At 45.3% G+C, this 17,822-nt stretch overlaps 1 protein-coding gene across 1 annotated transcript in view; it reads left to right on the plus strand.

Annotated features, from left to right (window-relative positions):
- Window positions 1–17,822, plus strand: part of MEGF8 (multiple EGF like domains 8) — a 101,895-nt gene that overhangs the window by 41,626 nt on the left and 42,447 nt on the right. The window contains exons 19-29 of the mRNA XM_068241508.1: window positions 787–918; window positions 1,582–1,695; window positions 3,360–3,602; window positions 3,774–3,958; window positions 5,598–5,808; window positions 6,763–6,961; window positions 7,045–7,180; window positions 9,237–9,451; window positions 11,452–11,562; window positions 11,637–11,755; window positions 11,877–12,081. Of these exons, the coding sequence (XP_068097609.1) occupies window positions 787–918; window positions 1,582–1,695; window positions 3,360–3,602; window positions 3,774–3,958; window positions 5,598–5,808; window positions 6,763–6,961; window positions 7,045–7,180; window positions 9,237–9,451; window positions 11,452–11,562; window positions 11,637–11,755; window positions 11,877–12,081 (1,870 nt within the window). The remainder of the gene's footprint in view (window positions 1–786; window positions 919–1,581; window positions 1,696–3,359; window positions 3,603–3,773; window positions 3,959–5,597; window positions 5,809–6,762; window positions 6,962–7,044; window positions 7,181–9,236; window positions 9,452–11,451; window positions 11,563–11,636; window positions 11,756–11,876; window positions 12,082–17,822) is intronic.

Raw genomic sequence — 17,822 nt, forward strand, 5'->3', positions numbered from 1 at the left:
CTCAGCATTGTGTCCTCCCCTTCAGCATTTTGTCCTCCCCCCAACCCCAGACTTGTGCCCTCCTCTTCATGCAAATATGCCGGTGCAATCCCACACATGCTCTGTACAGGTTATGGCCTGGACTGATGACATTGTAAGAGTCTGCTTGTTTTGGTACAGCACTTGGGGAAGAAGTGAGAATCAGCGCAGAGGCAGAGCAGAGTGATAATAAAGATAAGAAATCTGAGACGGCATGCTATAATTCTTATCCCAGATGTCTGCCTGCCTGCCTGGACCAGATTATATCTCTTCACAGTGGGTGTGGGCTGGGAGCAGGACATGGGGGTAGAGTCATGACATCAATCCCCCAGCATCCTTTGCGCCCATGGCAAGGGAAATAAAAAATAGCCAGGGCGCAATTTCAGAGAGGGGGCGGCAGTGTTCTCCCCAGAATTTTTTTTCCAGGCGGGTGGCATGAAAAAGTAGCCGGGTGGGGCGAGATGATAGAATACAGGGCCGGCACTTCTCTGCGCAACTCTTACAGCATAGGATGGGGTGAGCCGATGACAGCCGGGTGCTCATCAAAACTAGCCGGGTGGAGCATTCGGCTGAAAGACCCTTGGGAGAACACTGCGGCGGGGATTTCAAGCCCATATGTGGAATACAGACCCTGGGGGTGAGAAAGTCATAATTCATGTCTGGTTTCATATATCTTGGCAACTTATTAGGTTTAAAGCAAAGTGTAATTTATAATTTAGTTACTCTTTAATGGTTGCCTGGCTTTTGTTGCTTGTGTACTCCCTGCAGGCGCAGGACGTGCTCAGAATGCCTCTCTAACTCCAGTCACTGTGCATGGTGCCAGTCTACTGAAAGCTGCTTCTACTTTGCTGCCTACCTAGCCAAGTATCCTTATGGTGACTGCAGGGACTGGTATGACAGGTGGGTATACTGCTATCCTCTATACTGCTTTATATATCCTTGTTATTTCTCTCATGTCTGGTTGCAGTCTCTCTCTCTCTCTCTCTCTCTCTCTCTCTCTCTCTCTCTCTCTCTCTCTCCCCTCTGTTGCCGTTACTGAAGATTAGGTACATTCCTTCTTTGAAATAGGCAGTGCATTCATGTCAATGGCTTTGAGTACACCAGTTACTATAGGTAATTAGCTTAGCTAATTAACTACCATTCTCTCACACTAAACCCTCCCCCGGTGGTGCCTAACCCTAAGACCCCCCCCCCCTCCCCTAATGGTGCATAACCATAAGACCCCCCTGATGGTGCCTAGCCCTTAGACCTCCCTGGTGGTGTTCCCACTGCTGGTTCCTAAGCCTAATACCCGCCTTGGTGGTGCCTAACCCTAAGACCCCCTGGTGGTGCCTAATAAATTCGCGGCTATATTCGGTGCCCTTTCATAGCTGAAAAAAACTTGGGTGCCCTTTTCACCACCTTATAGCCGAGATTTGCAGCAAGTAACATTGAAGTCTATGGAGGCGCTCTTTTTACACATATGGCTCAGGCTCTCTTTTCATCTGATACCATTCCTCATGCGCAATGTTTACCCGGCATTATTTTCCTCTGATCTTCTGCCTCTGTCACCCGCCTCTGCAGTGTCCACTCTGTGCCCCAGTGTATGGATTGCTCCAGGTTCAACACCTGCCGGGAGTGTCTGCAGAACTTTGAGTGTGGTTGGTGCGGGAACACAGACAACCCTACCTTGGGGAGGTAAGCAGAGGCTTTGCTAATGTCGCATGTATGTTTGCCGGTAATTATGGGATAGAAGCCAGAGAGTCACATTAATCTGAGCTGTCATTATGCTGTTTGTATTAGTCTGTCTAAGTCTAGTCTCCCTAGTAAGGCTACGTTCACAGTGGGGCGTTTCAGACGCTTTGTAACACGGCTTGCTGTGCAGCAATGCACCACCTATAGCGACATGGCAGGAGCATTGTGGTATAATGGCATGTAGTGTGTTATTGTACCACAAAACGCATGTTGAGAGTACTAGGGAAGCATCCTTTTTATTGACTGTATACTTCACTGTCTCCAATGCAACGCACAGGTAAAATGTGCAGCGCTGCTTTGCCGTTGCATTCCTGCTGTTACAGGGAACACCACGGCCGCCGTGCTGGATAGTGTACTGGTGAAGAGCTCTGCGTCCGACACAGGAGACCTGGGTTCAAACCTCAGCTCTTCCAGTAAGCGAGCACCGATTCAGTAAGGAGACCCTGGGCAAGACTCCCTAACACTGCTACTGCCTACTGAGTGCACTTTAGTGGCTGCAGTTTAAGCGATTTGTGTCCGCCAGGAGAACAGTGCAACATAAATGTAATTTAACTTGTCTAGCATCATGATAGCAGCTTAGTAGATAGTTCTGCTGGATTTCACTGCTGAAATACTGTTTCCAGATTCTCCAATATATATATTTTTACCTTAGAGAGTCAACTTTTTTTTTCATATGTACAGTATGTCATGAGGGTATATTACTGGTTTATTTTTTGCAAATAAGGGCTTGTAATTAGTGATACAGTTTACACAAACTCAAAACTCAGTTATTTCAAATAAAATATTGTCGCTATACTTTGTACTAGGCACAACATTTATAGGTAATAACTGGGACAAAATGGGTAAATAAAATGTGTAGCACATTTTATTTTAAAACTAAAGGCTGAAAACTGAGAAATAAAGATTTTTTTCCTTTTTTTTGTGTTATTCCCATTAAAGTGCATTTAGAATTCTTAGACAAAAGTAAAACCCAAAGATATCCTAATTAGTGGTGATATAGATTATTTTGGTGTGATAAGTAGTGATAAAATTATTGGTAAATGAATAGGAGGAGCACTGAAAGGTGAAAATTTCTCTGCTCCATAAAGGGAACACCACCTGTAATGGTCAAGTGGTTCAAGGTATGGCCCATGTTCACGTTCAGTTAGATTCTCAGCTATGGAGAAGGAAGGCTCTGGATCCCATAGGACCTTCCTAGTCTTCTCTCCATCTTCCACAGCCTGACCTCGGTAAAGTTCTTCAACCAGGTTGGTCGAATACATCTTTGGCCCTTTTTAGGGCAGCCTTTCATCCCTGAGTATTTCCAAAGATGAGCATCTCTTTATAGTGCAAGCCTAAACTAAACCATGTGCAGTACGGAGCCACTAGTCTTCTGAAGTACTCAGGGACACAAGGTGCAATCCATTGGCTGATTATTATTTCAGATGCCGGGATGCTGGTGTCAGTGGCCAGTCCTGGATTCTTTGTATATTGTAGAGCCAGCAGTGACCCCACATTCCAGCCTGAAGCGGGTGTCATGTCTGCTGTGTGTAGATGTCTCCCTCCGTGTCCCGGAGACCTCAGGTGTAATCCGTTCTATGTTACATGCGCTTCTCTTTATTCCGCAGGTGCTTCTCTGGCGATTACTCTGGTGTTCGGGGATACTCGTCCTGCTCCAGAGGTCTATCCCTGGCTGGACTTCCAGCAGAGCCGGCTCAGTGGTCCTACGCCTCCTGCCCGGATGTGGATGAGTGCAGGCTGGGGATGGCCACCTGTCACAAGCATGCCACCTGCAGGAACACGCCTGACTCCTACGAATGTCACTGTGACCGCGGCTATACGGGAGATGGCGTCACCCACTGCAATCAGACGTGAGCAAACTCGTGAATGCCTTCACTCTGTTATCATTTATTGTTTCCTTCATTTTATTTTCTATTAGAGACAAGGTTTATTGAAGCATATTCATATGTACAGGTCTGTACATTGTAATGTCTTTATTTGCACATAGTTTAATGATTTGTGTTTTCTCCTCTCTCTCGCAGGTGTTATAATGAGTGCTCCCATGGCACTTGCAGCGGGCCTCCATATTACTCCTGTCTGTGTGATCTGGGCTGGACATCCAACCACACCACTGTGATGGAGAGCGGAGTGGAATGCAGTGTGGACTGTGGCTGTAACTTTCATAGTACCTGCACTCAAGGCCCGGGCATCTGTGACTCCTGTAAGGGTAAGCAGCAGGGGGAGCACTTCCATGGACCACATGTAATACTTGTATAATAGCACTAATGCTTTCAAACAAAGGACTCTCACTGCATGACACTGAGACTTTCTCTATCAGTTATTACTGGTGATGATCCTTTTCATCACTGCTTTGGCATTTTCAGATGTGATCATGGGCTGGACTCACCTAGGCTGTTTTAGGCAGTCCTGGATGGGGCAAGCTTTATGGGTGTTGGTGGGGAGTTCCAGAGAGTAGGGGGCAGCTCTAGAGAAGACCTGGTCTCTCATATGGGTATGGGTAATGTTCAGAGTAGTCAGGCATAAGTCATTGGAGGATCGAAGGGTTGCGACCAGATGTGTTCCTGTGGATAAGTTCAGAGATGGAGGTCGGGCAGGTATTGTGGGAGGGGTTTGTAGGCCAAACACAGTACCTTGCAAGTGATTCTGGAATGAATAGGCAGCTAGGACAGGGATTTGCAGGGGGAGCCGCAGAGGTGGAACGGTGGGAGAAAGTGAATGATTCTGGCTGATGCGTTCATAAGGAGGCCAGCAAATCAGTATTAAAGTGAACCAAGCACCATTTTTAGCCCTCAGGGCATCTCAATAGCACATTAAATATACATGCCAACAATGTGGCTCATAAATAAAAAAAAAATCTTCAATTTTACCTCTTCTTTTGCATGTAAAAGTTTAGTAGAGGGTTTTATTACCCTACTTCCATGGCCTGCACGACTGCAGAAGTTTCATGCAGATAAGGACTGATTTCATTATTTTAGCAGAGAGCAAAAAAAAAAAAAGCTTTCTTCAGTGGGGGGAGGGTGGCGGGCTGGGTAGATAGAATACTGTGCTTCAAAGGGTGTCACAGATGCAATCTTCGCTTGGTTCCCTTATACCTGAGACTTAAAATATTCCTAGTCCCCTCTGTTGTGCTGCTGTGCCCCTCTGAGAGAGAGGTAGCCACACATGCGCAATAGCTCGTGACTGGTCTAGCCAGCGAGGAGGAAACCAAGGGGATTAGGAGGAAACCAAAAGACCTGTAAGGATAAACTCCCCACCCTCCTACTTGCCTCCCTACCTTTTTCCCATGCTTCTCCTTGTCACTGCCCATTTCAGGGCGTGCTGGGAATACTCATGCATTACTGCAGCTCAGGCCTATGAAAGCAAGTCATTATACAGAAAATATTTGAGGTGTACATGAAAAAAAGGTGCCTGGAAAAATGGGCACCTGATATACCAGCTTGGAGAATATTGGTAGAGTTACCGACATTCTGCTATTGGCCAGTGGTAATTACAACCCACAGTTTGGGCATCCATGTTAATATCTGTTATATATGGAAATAGTGGGTGCCGACCTGCCCACTATACAAACTGCGGCTTCAAATAATGGGGGTCTTGTATAGTGGGCGACTGCCGACACCCACTTTTTTATCAGGTGCTTCTGGCCCTTGAATTTCCATATATAACCAATATATGCCTATGGTGTGCCCAAACTTCCGCTGTTCCTCTCGGCCTCTCTGGGAAATTTCCTGTTTTGCATTTGAGACACAATTTTCAATTAACAGATCACAACCATGTGAGCCAGAGCAGGTCGGTGGAACATGTACAGCTGCTGTATGACACCTTCCTGTCATCTTTACCTTTTGTAGATTGGACAGAAGGTTCCAATTGCCAGGAGTGCCAGCCGGGCAGCTTTGGAAGTGCCACGCAGAAGCCGGGATGCCAGCAATGTGCCTGCAACAACCATGGAACCCCTGGACTGGGCTACTGTAACCGAGAGACTGGCGTGTGTTACTGTGCGGACAACACCCAGGGAGAGCACTGTGAGAAGTGTGCTCCCGGCTACTATGGGGACCCCAGGTACATTGACTCTTGCTTAGCCAGATCTGGAATTGTGTACTGCTGAAGGGGCAACCAGTGTATCAATTCTAAAGTGTCCTAATCTCGGAAGTCGAGAGTGGGCTTCTTCTCCAGCTAGCTTCCTCATAGCAGACTGAGGTCTTACAACTGGTCACCTCCTACTTCCTGTGAACCTCAAACTCCTATTTACCTATTTATGTAGACACATATTTTGCACTGTAATGTAGTCTGTATTGCTTGTACTGCTTTGGGTGTGGCAAGCTCACACCTGACTGACTGTGCTGACTGATCCACCAGCTGAATCCAGTGGAGATAGGAAGTTGTATTGCACTGGCAGGTAGTCCGTGATAAAGGTATTCTGTCCACCATCAGCCTGATTCCTGCTAAAATATTTTCCTTATTAATGTTTGTATTTTAGTTGTGCTTTAAATAGGAACTGTAGTGAAAATAATATAATGAATAAATTGCTTATTGTTTACAATATTCATTTATATAATATTTAGTCAGTGTGTTTCCCATTGTAAAATCTTTCCTCTCCCTGATTTACATTCTGAAATGTAACCCTGGTGGAGACCTCTTTAGTTCTGCCCGGTGATCTGTGTGAAATGTTGTTTGTTACTGAGTCCTATGCACAAAGGGAGATACTGCTGCTTGCTTGGCAGTTGGAAAAAGCTGTTATTTCCCACAATGCAATGAGGTTCACAGACAGCAACCTGTCAGGACCATGGTCATGACATCACACTGTGGGAGGGGTTTCACCACAATATCAGCCGTACAGACCACACTGATAATCTATTTGAGAAAAGGTAAAGATTTCTGGTGGGAAAGGGGGTATCAGCTACTGATTGGGGTGAACTTCAATCCTTGGTTAAAGTTCCTCTTGAAGTAATGTAGAATACAGCTTCATCACTATATTGCTGTGCACTGATATCTCCTCTGTCTCTCCGCTCACAGGAATGGTGGGACTTGTTACCTGGAATGCCAGGGCCGTCAGCTTCTCTCCAGCATCTCCTCCTCAGCTCTGGGCTCTCCTGGAGGCTCGTACTGTCTGTGGGTGTTGAGTGTGTCTTCTCATGCCGAGTCCTGTCACCCTATAGACAGCTGCCCCCGGCTCAGCCTCAGTCTGCAGCCAGACTTCAATATCCCCTGCATGGTGAGCGGCGCTGTACTCTGCTGATCACTCGCTGCACTGTTCTCATGCTTCCGCTCTTATTCCCACTATCTCTGCCTTTACAGAACAGCTATGTCTATGTGTTTGATGGCATCCCTGCTTTCCTGGACACTGGGCTCCTGCAGTCTGATCGCAGCTTGCTGGGGGCGTTCTGTGGGCGGGGCCGAGGTGAAACGCCGCTGACTGTAGAGGCAACCACAGGTACAGATCATCACTCGCTCATCACACTCGGGAGACTGGGAAAGTGTTATAACCATTGTCTGTTTAATCTTCTGTCTCTATCTCTGTTGGGAGCATTTCTCCCTCACTCCACCGGGGTACAGCTTACAAATATTTGTGACTTGGTGTGCAATCGCAAGCAAGCTTAAAGAGGAGCTGTCAGCCATACTATCTCAGGAAAATAAACCAAATATATAAGTAGATAAATACTTGCTCTACTTACATAACATATGTATTGCACTGTCCACGTTATGATTCCTGTGAATTTTATAAAGGAAAAGTAGAGAATCCTATTCTAGACAGTTTCCATATTTACTGTGGCTATTTTGAAGCCAGGCGACTCGTGATGTAATATCTGCCCTTAGTCTCCTCTGCCTGATTTTCCCTTCCTTCACTATAGAAAGTGCTTTGTTTCAGCCTGAGAAATTTGGCCAATCAGAGAGGAACAGAGGTGTGGGAGGGGAAAACGGGAGGGAAAGAGGCTTCAGCCAATCAGGCTGCATTAGTTAAGTCTGAGGGGAAGTAGAGAAGCAAAAAAAAGACAACCCAGCATGCCCTGCAACTTCTCTTTTGTGTACCAATTTTTCTGTGTACCAAATAAGAGTCAGGTAAACTGGGGAATGATCATTTATCAACAAGAAAAGTAATAGTGATTTTAACTTTTGGATTGCCTGATTAGCATCCTTATTACTTGTTTACCAGATAAAAATAAAAAATTGATTTTTGATTTTATGCCCGACAGTTACTCTTTAACCTTAAAGTGGATCTAAACTCAGAACTTCCTCTCTGCTCAAAAAGATAAGCAATAGCATAATATCCTTTAGAGAAAAAACATTTCTTTGTTACAGCTGATATAAATCTGCAGTGTGTCTACTTCCTGCTTTCATTAAAGCGGACAAAGGTTTAACACCCTATGTTTACAAATTAGCTGCTGATTCAGCTGAGAGATCAAATTACAGTGGTGATTAGGAACAGATGAGGGGGAAATAGACGGGCTAAACTCTCTAAATACATAGAGAGTGCATTTCTGTTTTCCTTTTGTCCTGCGCAAGAGTTTCGGTCCACTTTAAAGAAAATTCCACTGTTATTATACAAAATAAATATTTACCGCATGCCGCTTGGTTTACAAGAGGAGGCAGTAGGGGAGAGATGAGAATACAGAGCGTTCCGCTGCAGCATTTCTGCACAGAGGAGGGGGTGCCTCTCTCTGCCCTATGCAGAATTGCTGCAGCTGAGTGCTTTGTATTCTCATCGCAAGCAGATGGATGTTTGTACAGTACCCGTTCTGCTTACATTTCACTTTTTAACGCTAATGTGAACTGGGCCTTATGAAGTCACGTATGTTTGTTTCTTTTTCCACATCCCATTGCACACTCTGTTCGTTTTTTTTTTTGTTTTGTTTTTTTGCCATTTTGATTTATGCAACTGCCATAGCCCCCTGCATGGGGATATTTCTTGAACTTTCTGTATGTTCATTGCTTTTCTTAATAAAATTCTTTAAAATTAAAGGACACCTGAAGTGAGGGGAACATGGAGGCTGCCATATGTATTTCCTTTTAGACAATGCCTGGCAGCCCTGCTGATCATTCTGGCGGCAGCCGTGTCTGAATCACACACCCTGAAAAAAACATGCAGCAAATCCAATCGGACTTCTGAGCACCTGATCTGCATGCTTATTAAGGGTCTATGGCTAGGAGTATTAGAGGCAGAGGATCAGCAGGACAGCCAGGCAACTGGTATTGTTCAAAAAGAATTGAATATGGCGGCCTCCATATCACTCTCACTTTAGGTGTGCGTTCATGCTTCTGAAACTGAAGTACACAAAATTCCCTAACTACAACATTCTGCTTGCTGCGCAGCGTACTAGTTGTTTGGCTTGTGTGCAGCCTAGGCGATGTGATTGGTTGTTGTACATGGCCCTTATGTAAGCTAGGAATATGCAGCATAGAAATGACAGGCAAGTCAGGTCTTTCCATGTGCATGTTCTATTTCTGGTTAACATTATTATTATTATTATAGCTCTTGTCATGTTTCTTAGGGGTTCTCGTCGTGTATTATGAAGCAAACAACACTGAGCCCTCTGGGTTTAACGCTACGTACACTGTGCATGAGTGCTACCCGCCGTGTGGGCCCAACATGGTGTGCCAGGGAAAGATCTGCATCTGCAGAAACTCGCTGACTGGTCCCTACTGCACTCGCCAAACCTGTCCTGGAAACTGCTCTGCGGACACTGGGAGAGGAGTCTGTAACCAGGTGAGACGGAGACCTTGCAGATCATGGCAGACTTTGGATGTTCCCATCTAGTGACAAGCTCTCACTGCTGATTATCAGCTGCCCCACCCATCGCCTCCCACCGCTTCTTTAGGATTAACTCTTTGTGGCCAGTGCTGCAGCTAAGCAGATTATCATTATGAGACTGTTGCTGCAGTGCTGCCACACCATCAGAGGGAGTAGGTGAGAGGGGTCAGCTGATTTATGCAGACAAGGAAAGACTAGATGAAAACATTTTCAGAAGGGCCCTTCTGTAGATGAAAGCATCCTAAAAAGATCGCTTATACCAACCTACAGGATCTTAATGTTAACCTGTGACTTATTTAAAGGAAGAAATTAAATATTTACCGCGGGAGGGGGATCCTAATGAAGCTTCCTCTCTCCATGTACCCTCACCTAAAGGATTATTAGGAACACCTGTTCAATTTCTCATTAATGCAGTTATCTAATCAACCAATCACATGGCAGTTGCTTCAAGGCATTTAGGGGTGTGGTCCTGGCCAAGACAATCTCCTGAACTCCAAACTGAATGTTATAGTGGGAAAGAAAGGTGATTTAATTTTAATCAATTTTTAGCGTGGCATGGTTGTTGCTGCCAGACGGCCCGGTCTGAGTATTTCACAATCTGCTCAGTTACTGGGTTTTTCACGTACAACCATTTCTAGAGTTTACAAAGAATGGTGTAAAAAGTGAAAAACATCCAGTATGCGGCAGTCCTGTGCCTTGTTGATGCTAGAGGTCAGAGGAGAATGGGCCGACTGATTCAAGCCAATACTCATCTCCATCTCCACTCATCTCCACTACAAATGGGAAAAAGAAGCTACAATTTGCACGAGCTCACCAAAACTGGACAGTTGAAGATTGGAAAAATGTTGCCTCGTCTGATGAGTCTTGATAGAGTCATAATTTGGCGTAAACAGAATGAGAACATGGATCCATCATGTCTTGTTACCACTGTGCAGGCTGGTGGTGGTGGTGTAATGGTGTGGGGGATGTTTTCTTGGCACACTTTAGGCCTCTTAGTGCCTATTGGGCATCGTTTAAATGCCACGGGCTACCTGAGCATTGTTTCTGACCATGTCCATCTCTTCATGACCACCATGTACCCATCCTCTGATGGCTACTTCCAGCAGGATAATGCACCAGGTCACAAAGCTCGAATCATTTCAAATTGGTTTCTTGAATATGACGATGAGTTCACTGTACTAAAATGACCCCCACAGTCACCAGATCTAAACCCAATAGAGCATCTTTGGGATGTGATGGAACGAGAGCTTCGTGCCCTGGATGTGCATCCCACAAATCTCCATCAACTGCAAGATGCTATCCTATCAATATGGGCCAACATTTCTAAAGAATGCTTTCAGCACCTTGTTGAATCAATGCCACGTAGAATTAAGGCAGTTCTGAAGGCGAAAGGGAGTCAAACACCGTATTAGTATGGTGTTCCTAATAATCCTTTAGGTGAGTGTACGTCAGCCTGTTTTAGCGCAGGGGCATCCCTACGCACTAGCACCATCCAGGCGGAAATAGCCGAGCCCAATTGAGTTTGTGCCACTGCGCAGACAGCACGGTTTCTGAAGAAAGCCATCAGGACTGTGCTAGTGCGCCTACACGAGCTGCTGAAAAGCATCGACAAGCCCTTTTTTTTTTTGTCTGGAATGGAGCTGTGGACAGGATGAGGGGAGCCTCTTTAGAATTCAGATGCTTCCCCCTCCCTGGGTAAGTTCCCCACAGGGGCATTTTTTTACACTACAAGTGCACAGTAAACTCTTGGTGCTGGGGGGGGGGGGGGGGGGTCACACATAGTACGGTAGTTTTTAATATGATGCCTATCCAGTGGTCAGTGATAGCTGACAGACAGCTCCAGTTCACCTACATCACCCAACCAGATGGAAGCATGATGACTGCAATGGGCCGCCTCATCCTCCTCAGCTGGTGCAGGTGTTTTTAGTAATGCTCAGCACTTGGTGTTTCTACAGAGTCTTGGTGTGTGTTTCTGCTCTCCCGGTTATGCTGGAGAAGACTGTTCTGTTTATCTGGACTCCGGAAAGATTGTGTGGGAAAGTCTCATGGACCCCCAGCTGACTGCAGTAAGTTCTCTAACGTCACATTTCTCCATTCCTATAATGCTGCCGCAGTCTCTGATAACCTCTTCTTGATTCAGAATACAGCGAGTCGCTTCCTGCACCGGCTGGGACATACCATGGTGGAAGGGCCAGACAACACCCTGCTGATGTTTGGGGGATTGTCATTAAGGGATGGCATACTAGGCAGTGTTTATAGGTAACCTGCATTAATTATATGTCTTTTTACTTATTACACTTACTAGTTTTCTTGGTACTTTGTGTGGTGCATTGCCCTTTTGTGAGTTGGGAAGTTACTGCACGTCTGTCCTGTGCTGTAGGTATTCCATCTATGAGCAGCGCTGGACACAGATATTGGCTGTGGCTGAGGGAGGAGGTCCAGGTCCAAGTCCCCGATACTTCCACGCAGCCGCCTACAACCCCATGCGGAATGCCATGTACGTGATGGGGGGCCTTACCACTTACGGGGCATTCAGCGACTTCTGGATACTGAATCTCACTACGCTGCAGTGGAGGAGAGAACTGGTGAGTGCTTACAGCTTTACTCATAAAGTGTACTCGAGATGACATGTGACGTGATGAGATAAACATTTGTATATACATTGGCAAGAACACAGACACCTATGTTATGCTTCCCCCACCTGAAACTGTTAATATCCAGTTATGCAACCGTTTTTATCCAGTCGGAACCCAGTCAGGCTATAGTGTCTCTCATTGATAACAAATTATAGCTATAAAAAAAATTACTAAGCTGATAATTGGGCTTCTGATTGCAAGGGATAGTTAAAAAGGTCAATAGTTCATGTAAGTTGAACTTGATGGACGTATGTCTTTTTTCAACCAAAATAACTATGTAACTATGTATTTTCGCACTGGGACTATTGAGACACGACGAGATAGAAAAGATATGGGAGAGAAACAGGGAACACAAAGCTCGATCACAAAGTTTCTGCATCAAGCCTGGGAAATGACGGTCAAAAACAGGGAATCCAGGACAAATCTGAACACAGGTAATAATAGTTCCACCTTGGAAGAAAAAGGAGCCAGTAGCTTCATCTCTAATGAAGAAGCAGTGAGAGATCCTGGCCAAGATGGACAGGGGATATCCCTTCCTTTTTTAGGCCTCCCCCCCACTCCGATGGCCATGAAGAGACCATTAGAAAGAGAAGAAGAAGAGGAACCAGGGGGGAAGGAGAATCCAACAGCAAAAAAGGCAGAAGAATGGACAGCCCAGGGAGGGAGTCACCACAGTAAAGATTTATAATATCTCGTCATATGCTTTATTGTAAGGAGATCAGGCATTGCTAACCAGAGGACTCAATTTCGCACCAACCGCAAGACCAAACTCTTTTCAGCTCTTTAAGGATCTCCATCGTTTTATAAGAACATTAACTTTAAAGAGATTCTTTGCATTAAAAGAGAAGAAATCAGACCCTATTACATCAGGGAAGATTTATTATCCGGAAGAATTATTAACAGATACAGATAATACAATTCTATTAGATCTCATTGAACTGGATGAGGCAAATGAGGAGGGGGCTCTAATGGATTATCAGGATGTATTCCTTGAGCCCTTTAAACCATCTGGTTTTAAACTCAGGTCTATATTCTATCCCACACATTCCAAGGGACAATTTTTGAGTACATTCTATCAAATAGTTAAGGATGAATTTGATACCCTCTGCAACCCAAAGAGGTTAAGAAAACAAAACAACTTGAGCAAAAAGGAACAAGATGCACTAGAGGCCCTCAAAAAGAACAGAAGTATAGTCATCCGTCAGGCTGACAAAGGGGGTAGCATACCGTATAGAAGGTGAGCGTCTTTTAGCAGATAGAAAGACCTATCTCAGGTTAACGCTTGACCCCACTAAAGCCTTCTCGGGAGAACTAAAAGTTATCCTGGAAAAGGGACAAGAATTGGGAGTCCTCTCTGAAGAAGAGTTGAAATACCTAATGCCAAGCAACCCCCTCACACCGTACTTTTATCACATCCCAAAAATACACAAGTGCACCACCTCTCCTCCTGGCCGCCCAATAGTGGCAGGTATGGAAGGCCTCCTGTCACCAGTCTCAGATTACATTGACTATTATTTGCAGCCGTTGGTGCAACAAACAGCAGCCTATACTAGAGACTCCCTTCACGTGTTAGACATCATAGAGCAATACCAATGGGAGGAGGGCTACCATTGGGCCTCACTAGACGTGTGTTCCTTGTACACGTGTATACCCCACGAAAAAGGGATAGAAGCAGTACAACACTTTCTGCTAGAAGAAGGCTCTTTCAATCCGGTGCAAGCCCAGTTCATCTTGGATCTACTGGGGTTTGCACTGAAACACAACTATTTCACCTATATGAACCAACACTATGTACAGATCTGTGGCACTTCGATGGGGGCGGGATTTGCCCCCAGCTTTGCCAATCTCTTTATGGCATTTTGGGAGCACAACTATATATGGTCCGACCACATGTACAGGGAAAATTTAATTCTATACACTCGGTATATAGATGATGTGCTTATCATATGGAACGGAACAGTATAAAGGTTTGAGGAATTTGTCATCTATTGTAACACAAACACCTTTGGTCTCAACTTCACGTCTGTCATCAACAAAGAGGAATTGGTGTTTCTTGATCTAGAGCTTTTTACCGATGAACAAGCACAGATCTGCACACGTACTCACTTCAAACCGACTGCGGGAAACTCGTATTTACATTCAGGGAGCTGCCATCACCGAAAATGGATTAACAACATTCCACGGAGCCAACTGTGTCGTTTGAGGAGGAACTGTACAAAAGATGAAGATTACCAGAGACAAGCACAAAAACTTGGGAAAAAGTTCATAGAAAAAGGGTATAATGCAGCCAGGATTAAGGAAGTAATAAAAGAGTATGGAAACAAGGAAAAAACAACAAAGGGAAAAGAAACGAGCTCATTGGACACTGTACCCACTTTCATTACCAACTATACTGACAGTTCACGACGCATACAGGGAATTATTCAGAAAAACTGGCCCATAGTTCTCCAGGACCCACTGCTTAGAAGCATAATTCCACAAAAACCAAAAGTGATTTTCAAAAAGGCACGATCAATTAAAAATCATATCGCACCGAGCAATAGGAGTGTTGAACCACCGCAAGCATGGCTGAAAAATAACATTGTAGGTAATTTTAGATGTGGAAGTTCACGTTGCGGTTGTTGCTCATTTATTAAACATAAAACAAAAACCATAGAGTTCCCAAATAGTGAACCGCTACCACTCAAACAGTTCATCAACTGCGCCACGGATTTCGTCATCTACCTACTGGAATGTAGCTGTGGTAAGCAGTACGTAGGGAGAACTACAAGGCCTCTAAGTAAAAGGCTAGGCGAACACAAATGCAATATCCTAGCAAAAGTGGAAAACCATAGTGTCCCCAGACACTTTTCCAAATTTCATGCATCTGATCCAAGCCATCTGAAAATCATGGGGCTAGAAAGTATCCCAGCCACCCTAGCGAGAGGTCGACGTTACAAGAAAGTTTGTGAACAAGAAGTCTACTGGATATTCAAGCTGAACACACTGTCTCCCAATGGACTCAATGAAGATTTAGAAATCCGCAGCTTCCTCAACTAATAATGTGCCAGAGACTCACTTTATAGCCCCCCATGCTTCTTTCCCCTTCTACCTACACCCCCCCCTCCCCACCCCAGTCACCCCCCCCCCCCCCTTTCCTTCCCTCCCCCTAGCCTTTTCCCCGCCTGCCACCGGCCCCGCCCTCCCTCCCTAGCCCAAACCCCCTACTTCTCCCCCCCCCCCCCCCATCTCCACCCTCCCCATTCCTTTCCCCTCCCCCCTCCGTTTTATTTTTATTTACATTTATTTTTATTTTTTAATTTTATTTTCAAATTTCAACAGCAGAGTCCAGACACCCTTCTGGCTCCTTAGCCTTCCGTATGACACCCCTATACATATGCATCCCCCCAATACAGGGGATGTTATATCCTCCCCCCCACAGAAAGGTCCAACACGGGAACCCCCCGCAACAGGACCCATGCAGCTCCATCCATCGGGTCCATTTATGGTGCCTACCCTTTAAAGAAGTGGGGAGACACCTAGGACATGAATCGGGTCCTATTCATTTCTGAGCCGATTTCTCTCTACTAAAAAATTGAGAGGGTGAGATACCCCGTCCCAGCCTAAACTTAAGCGACCGTATGGTCGCAAGAGTGCGATACCACACCGACCCCAGACATCGAGGCAGATGTGGATACGGGGGATGAAACATCAGGCATGTTGTCCCCTCACCACTCAGATCCACCTACCACCATTAGTGCACTCACTGAAGCACCGTGAGCCCTGACTTTGGACCTGAGGTTTATACCAGTCCTCCTTACAACAAGGTTTTAATACCATTTCGCCATATAGTGTAACCGGTATAAACCTATGTATAATCATGTATATGATTTATAGAATTTCCGCTGAGCTATAACAAAATTCAGCTCTAGGTATCAACCACCCTTTGCTTAAATTTTATTGCTTAAATTTTATTATTTTTTACACAAAGTCCTTTTAATGATAGATCCCGCAAGCTGTGCAGATACAGCAAGACGGGGAATCAGGAAACCCAACCCATCCCAGCGGGTCACATTAAATCTAGGTAAAGCCGCCCACATGTATACCAATTAAGGGGAGGGATCCACTCCCCGCACTATTCACCCTCCCACATGGGGAGGAATAAATATCAGCCCATCTAGCCGTCGCGTCACCTGACGAAGGCGTGGTCAACGCCGAAACGCGCCGTGACGTCAGACGGCAACAGCGTAGCGAGGCTCCGCCCACCAGACCCGACTCCACACAGTAACATCGCGCTTCTCGCTCTGGCCAAGCGAGAGAGCCAAGAGGGGACCTGCTGGCAGGCTTTGAGATACGCTTTATTTCTACTCACACACTGTAAGTGTAAATTTAATGCGCTTGATTTTACAATTAAAACGTTAATGCACCAGAGAGGCGCTCCTGTTCCTTGTTTCCATTTGTACAGATAGTTGGCGCCACCCAGCGTTTGGAGCAGCACCTGGGAGCATCATCATCTACCATCTAGTGCCTAGCAGCGCAGGAAACACTACTTCACTATTGAGACACTGCAATTGAGCAGAGACAATAAAACATTAAATCTATCTTTGTAAATATTTATACATAAAATATAACCATGTGATGTCTAAAGGAGTAGGGAGGACAGATCTAATTGTTTCTCTCATCAGTTTTTCACCTTGGGTTCACTTTAACTGCTTGCCGACCGCGCCATGCCGATGGGCGTGGCGGCAGCCCCAGGACCGCCTAACGCCGATTGGCGTAAAGTCCGGGTGCTTCAGTTTGCAGCCTCCAGTCTCCAAACAGCGATCATCGAATTACCTTGTACAGCGCTGCGATCTGCAGCAGCGCTGTACTGGGGACAGCCGTGTGACACTAGAGAGCATTCAGCTCTCATAGGCTGAAGCCTATGACAGCTGTGATTGGCTGGCTGGGGGGAGGGAGGGCTTTTGTAAAAATAAATAAATAGACAAATTAAGTAAAAAAGCAATAACGAATATTTATTAAAAAAAAAGGGGGGGGGGGGGTGAATCACTTGTGTGCTGTGTTGTGCGGCCCTGCAGCAAGGCCTTAAAGCTGCAGCGGCCCATTTTAGTAAAAATGGTCTTTAGGGGGGTTTAACACTGCGGTCCTCAAGAGGTTACGGTGCCTGTTATCAGTGCAATTTGTAGTGAATGATCTTATTTTCAACAAGATTCTTTAGAATTGAAAGAAAAGATCGTAATTAAAGGAGGAACTGTAGATAAAATAGCAATGAATACAATTCAATATTCATTAAAATCTTTCCTCTCCCTGCTTTACTTTGTGAAATATATCCCAGTTAGTAACATCTTAAGTCCTGCCAGGTAATCTCTGTAGTATGTTTGTTTACTGATAGCTCTAAAGCCAGTACAAATTATACCTGATCTCCCAGAATGCTCTGGGGTGGAGAATTCCACATAATAAACAGCCTAGGCTAAGCTTCAGTGGGGGAAGGCCAGGCTTCATACCAATATAGATATAAGAAGTGTTACTGATGCTGAAACCAGGATATTTAATGTATTCCTAACATATTTGTATAGTGCTTTTCTCCCGTTGGACTCAAAGCGCTCAAAGCTGCAGCCACTGGGATGCGCTCAAGAGGCCACCCTGCAGTGTTAGGGAGTCTTGCCTAAGGACTTCTCACTGTATAGGTACTGACCCTAGCCAGGATTCCA

This window comes from Hyperolius riggenbachi, chromosome 6 (genome assembly GCF_040937935.1).
Source record: "Hyperolius riggenbachi isolate aHypRig1 chromosome 6, aHypRig1.pri, whole genome shotgun sequence".
NCBI lineage: Eukaryota > Metazoa > Chordata > Amphibia > Anura > Hyperoliidae > Hyperolius > Hyperolius riggenbachi.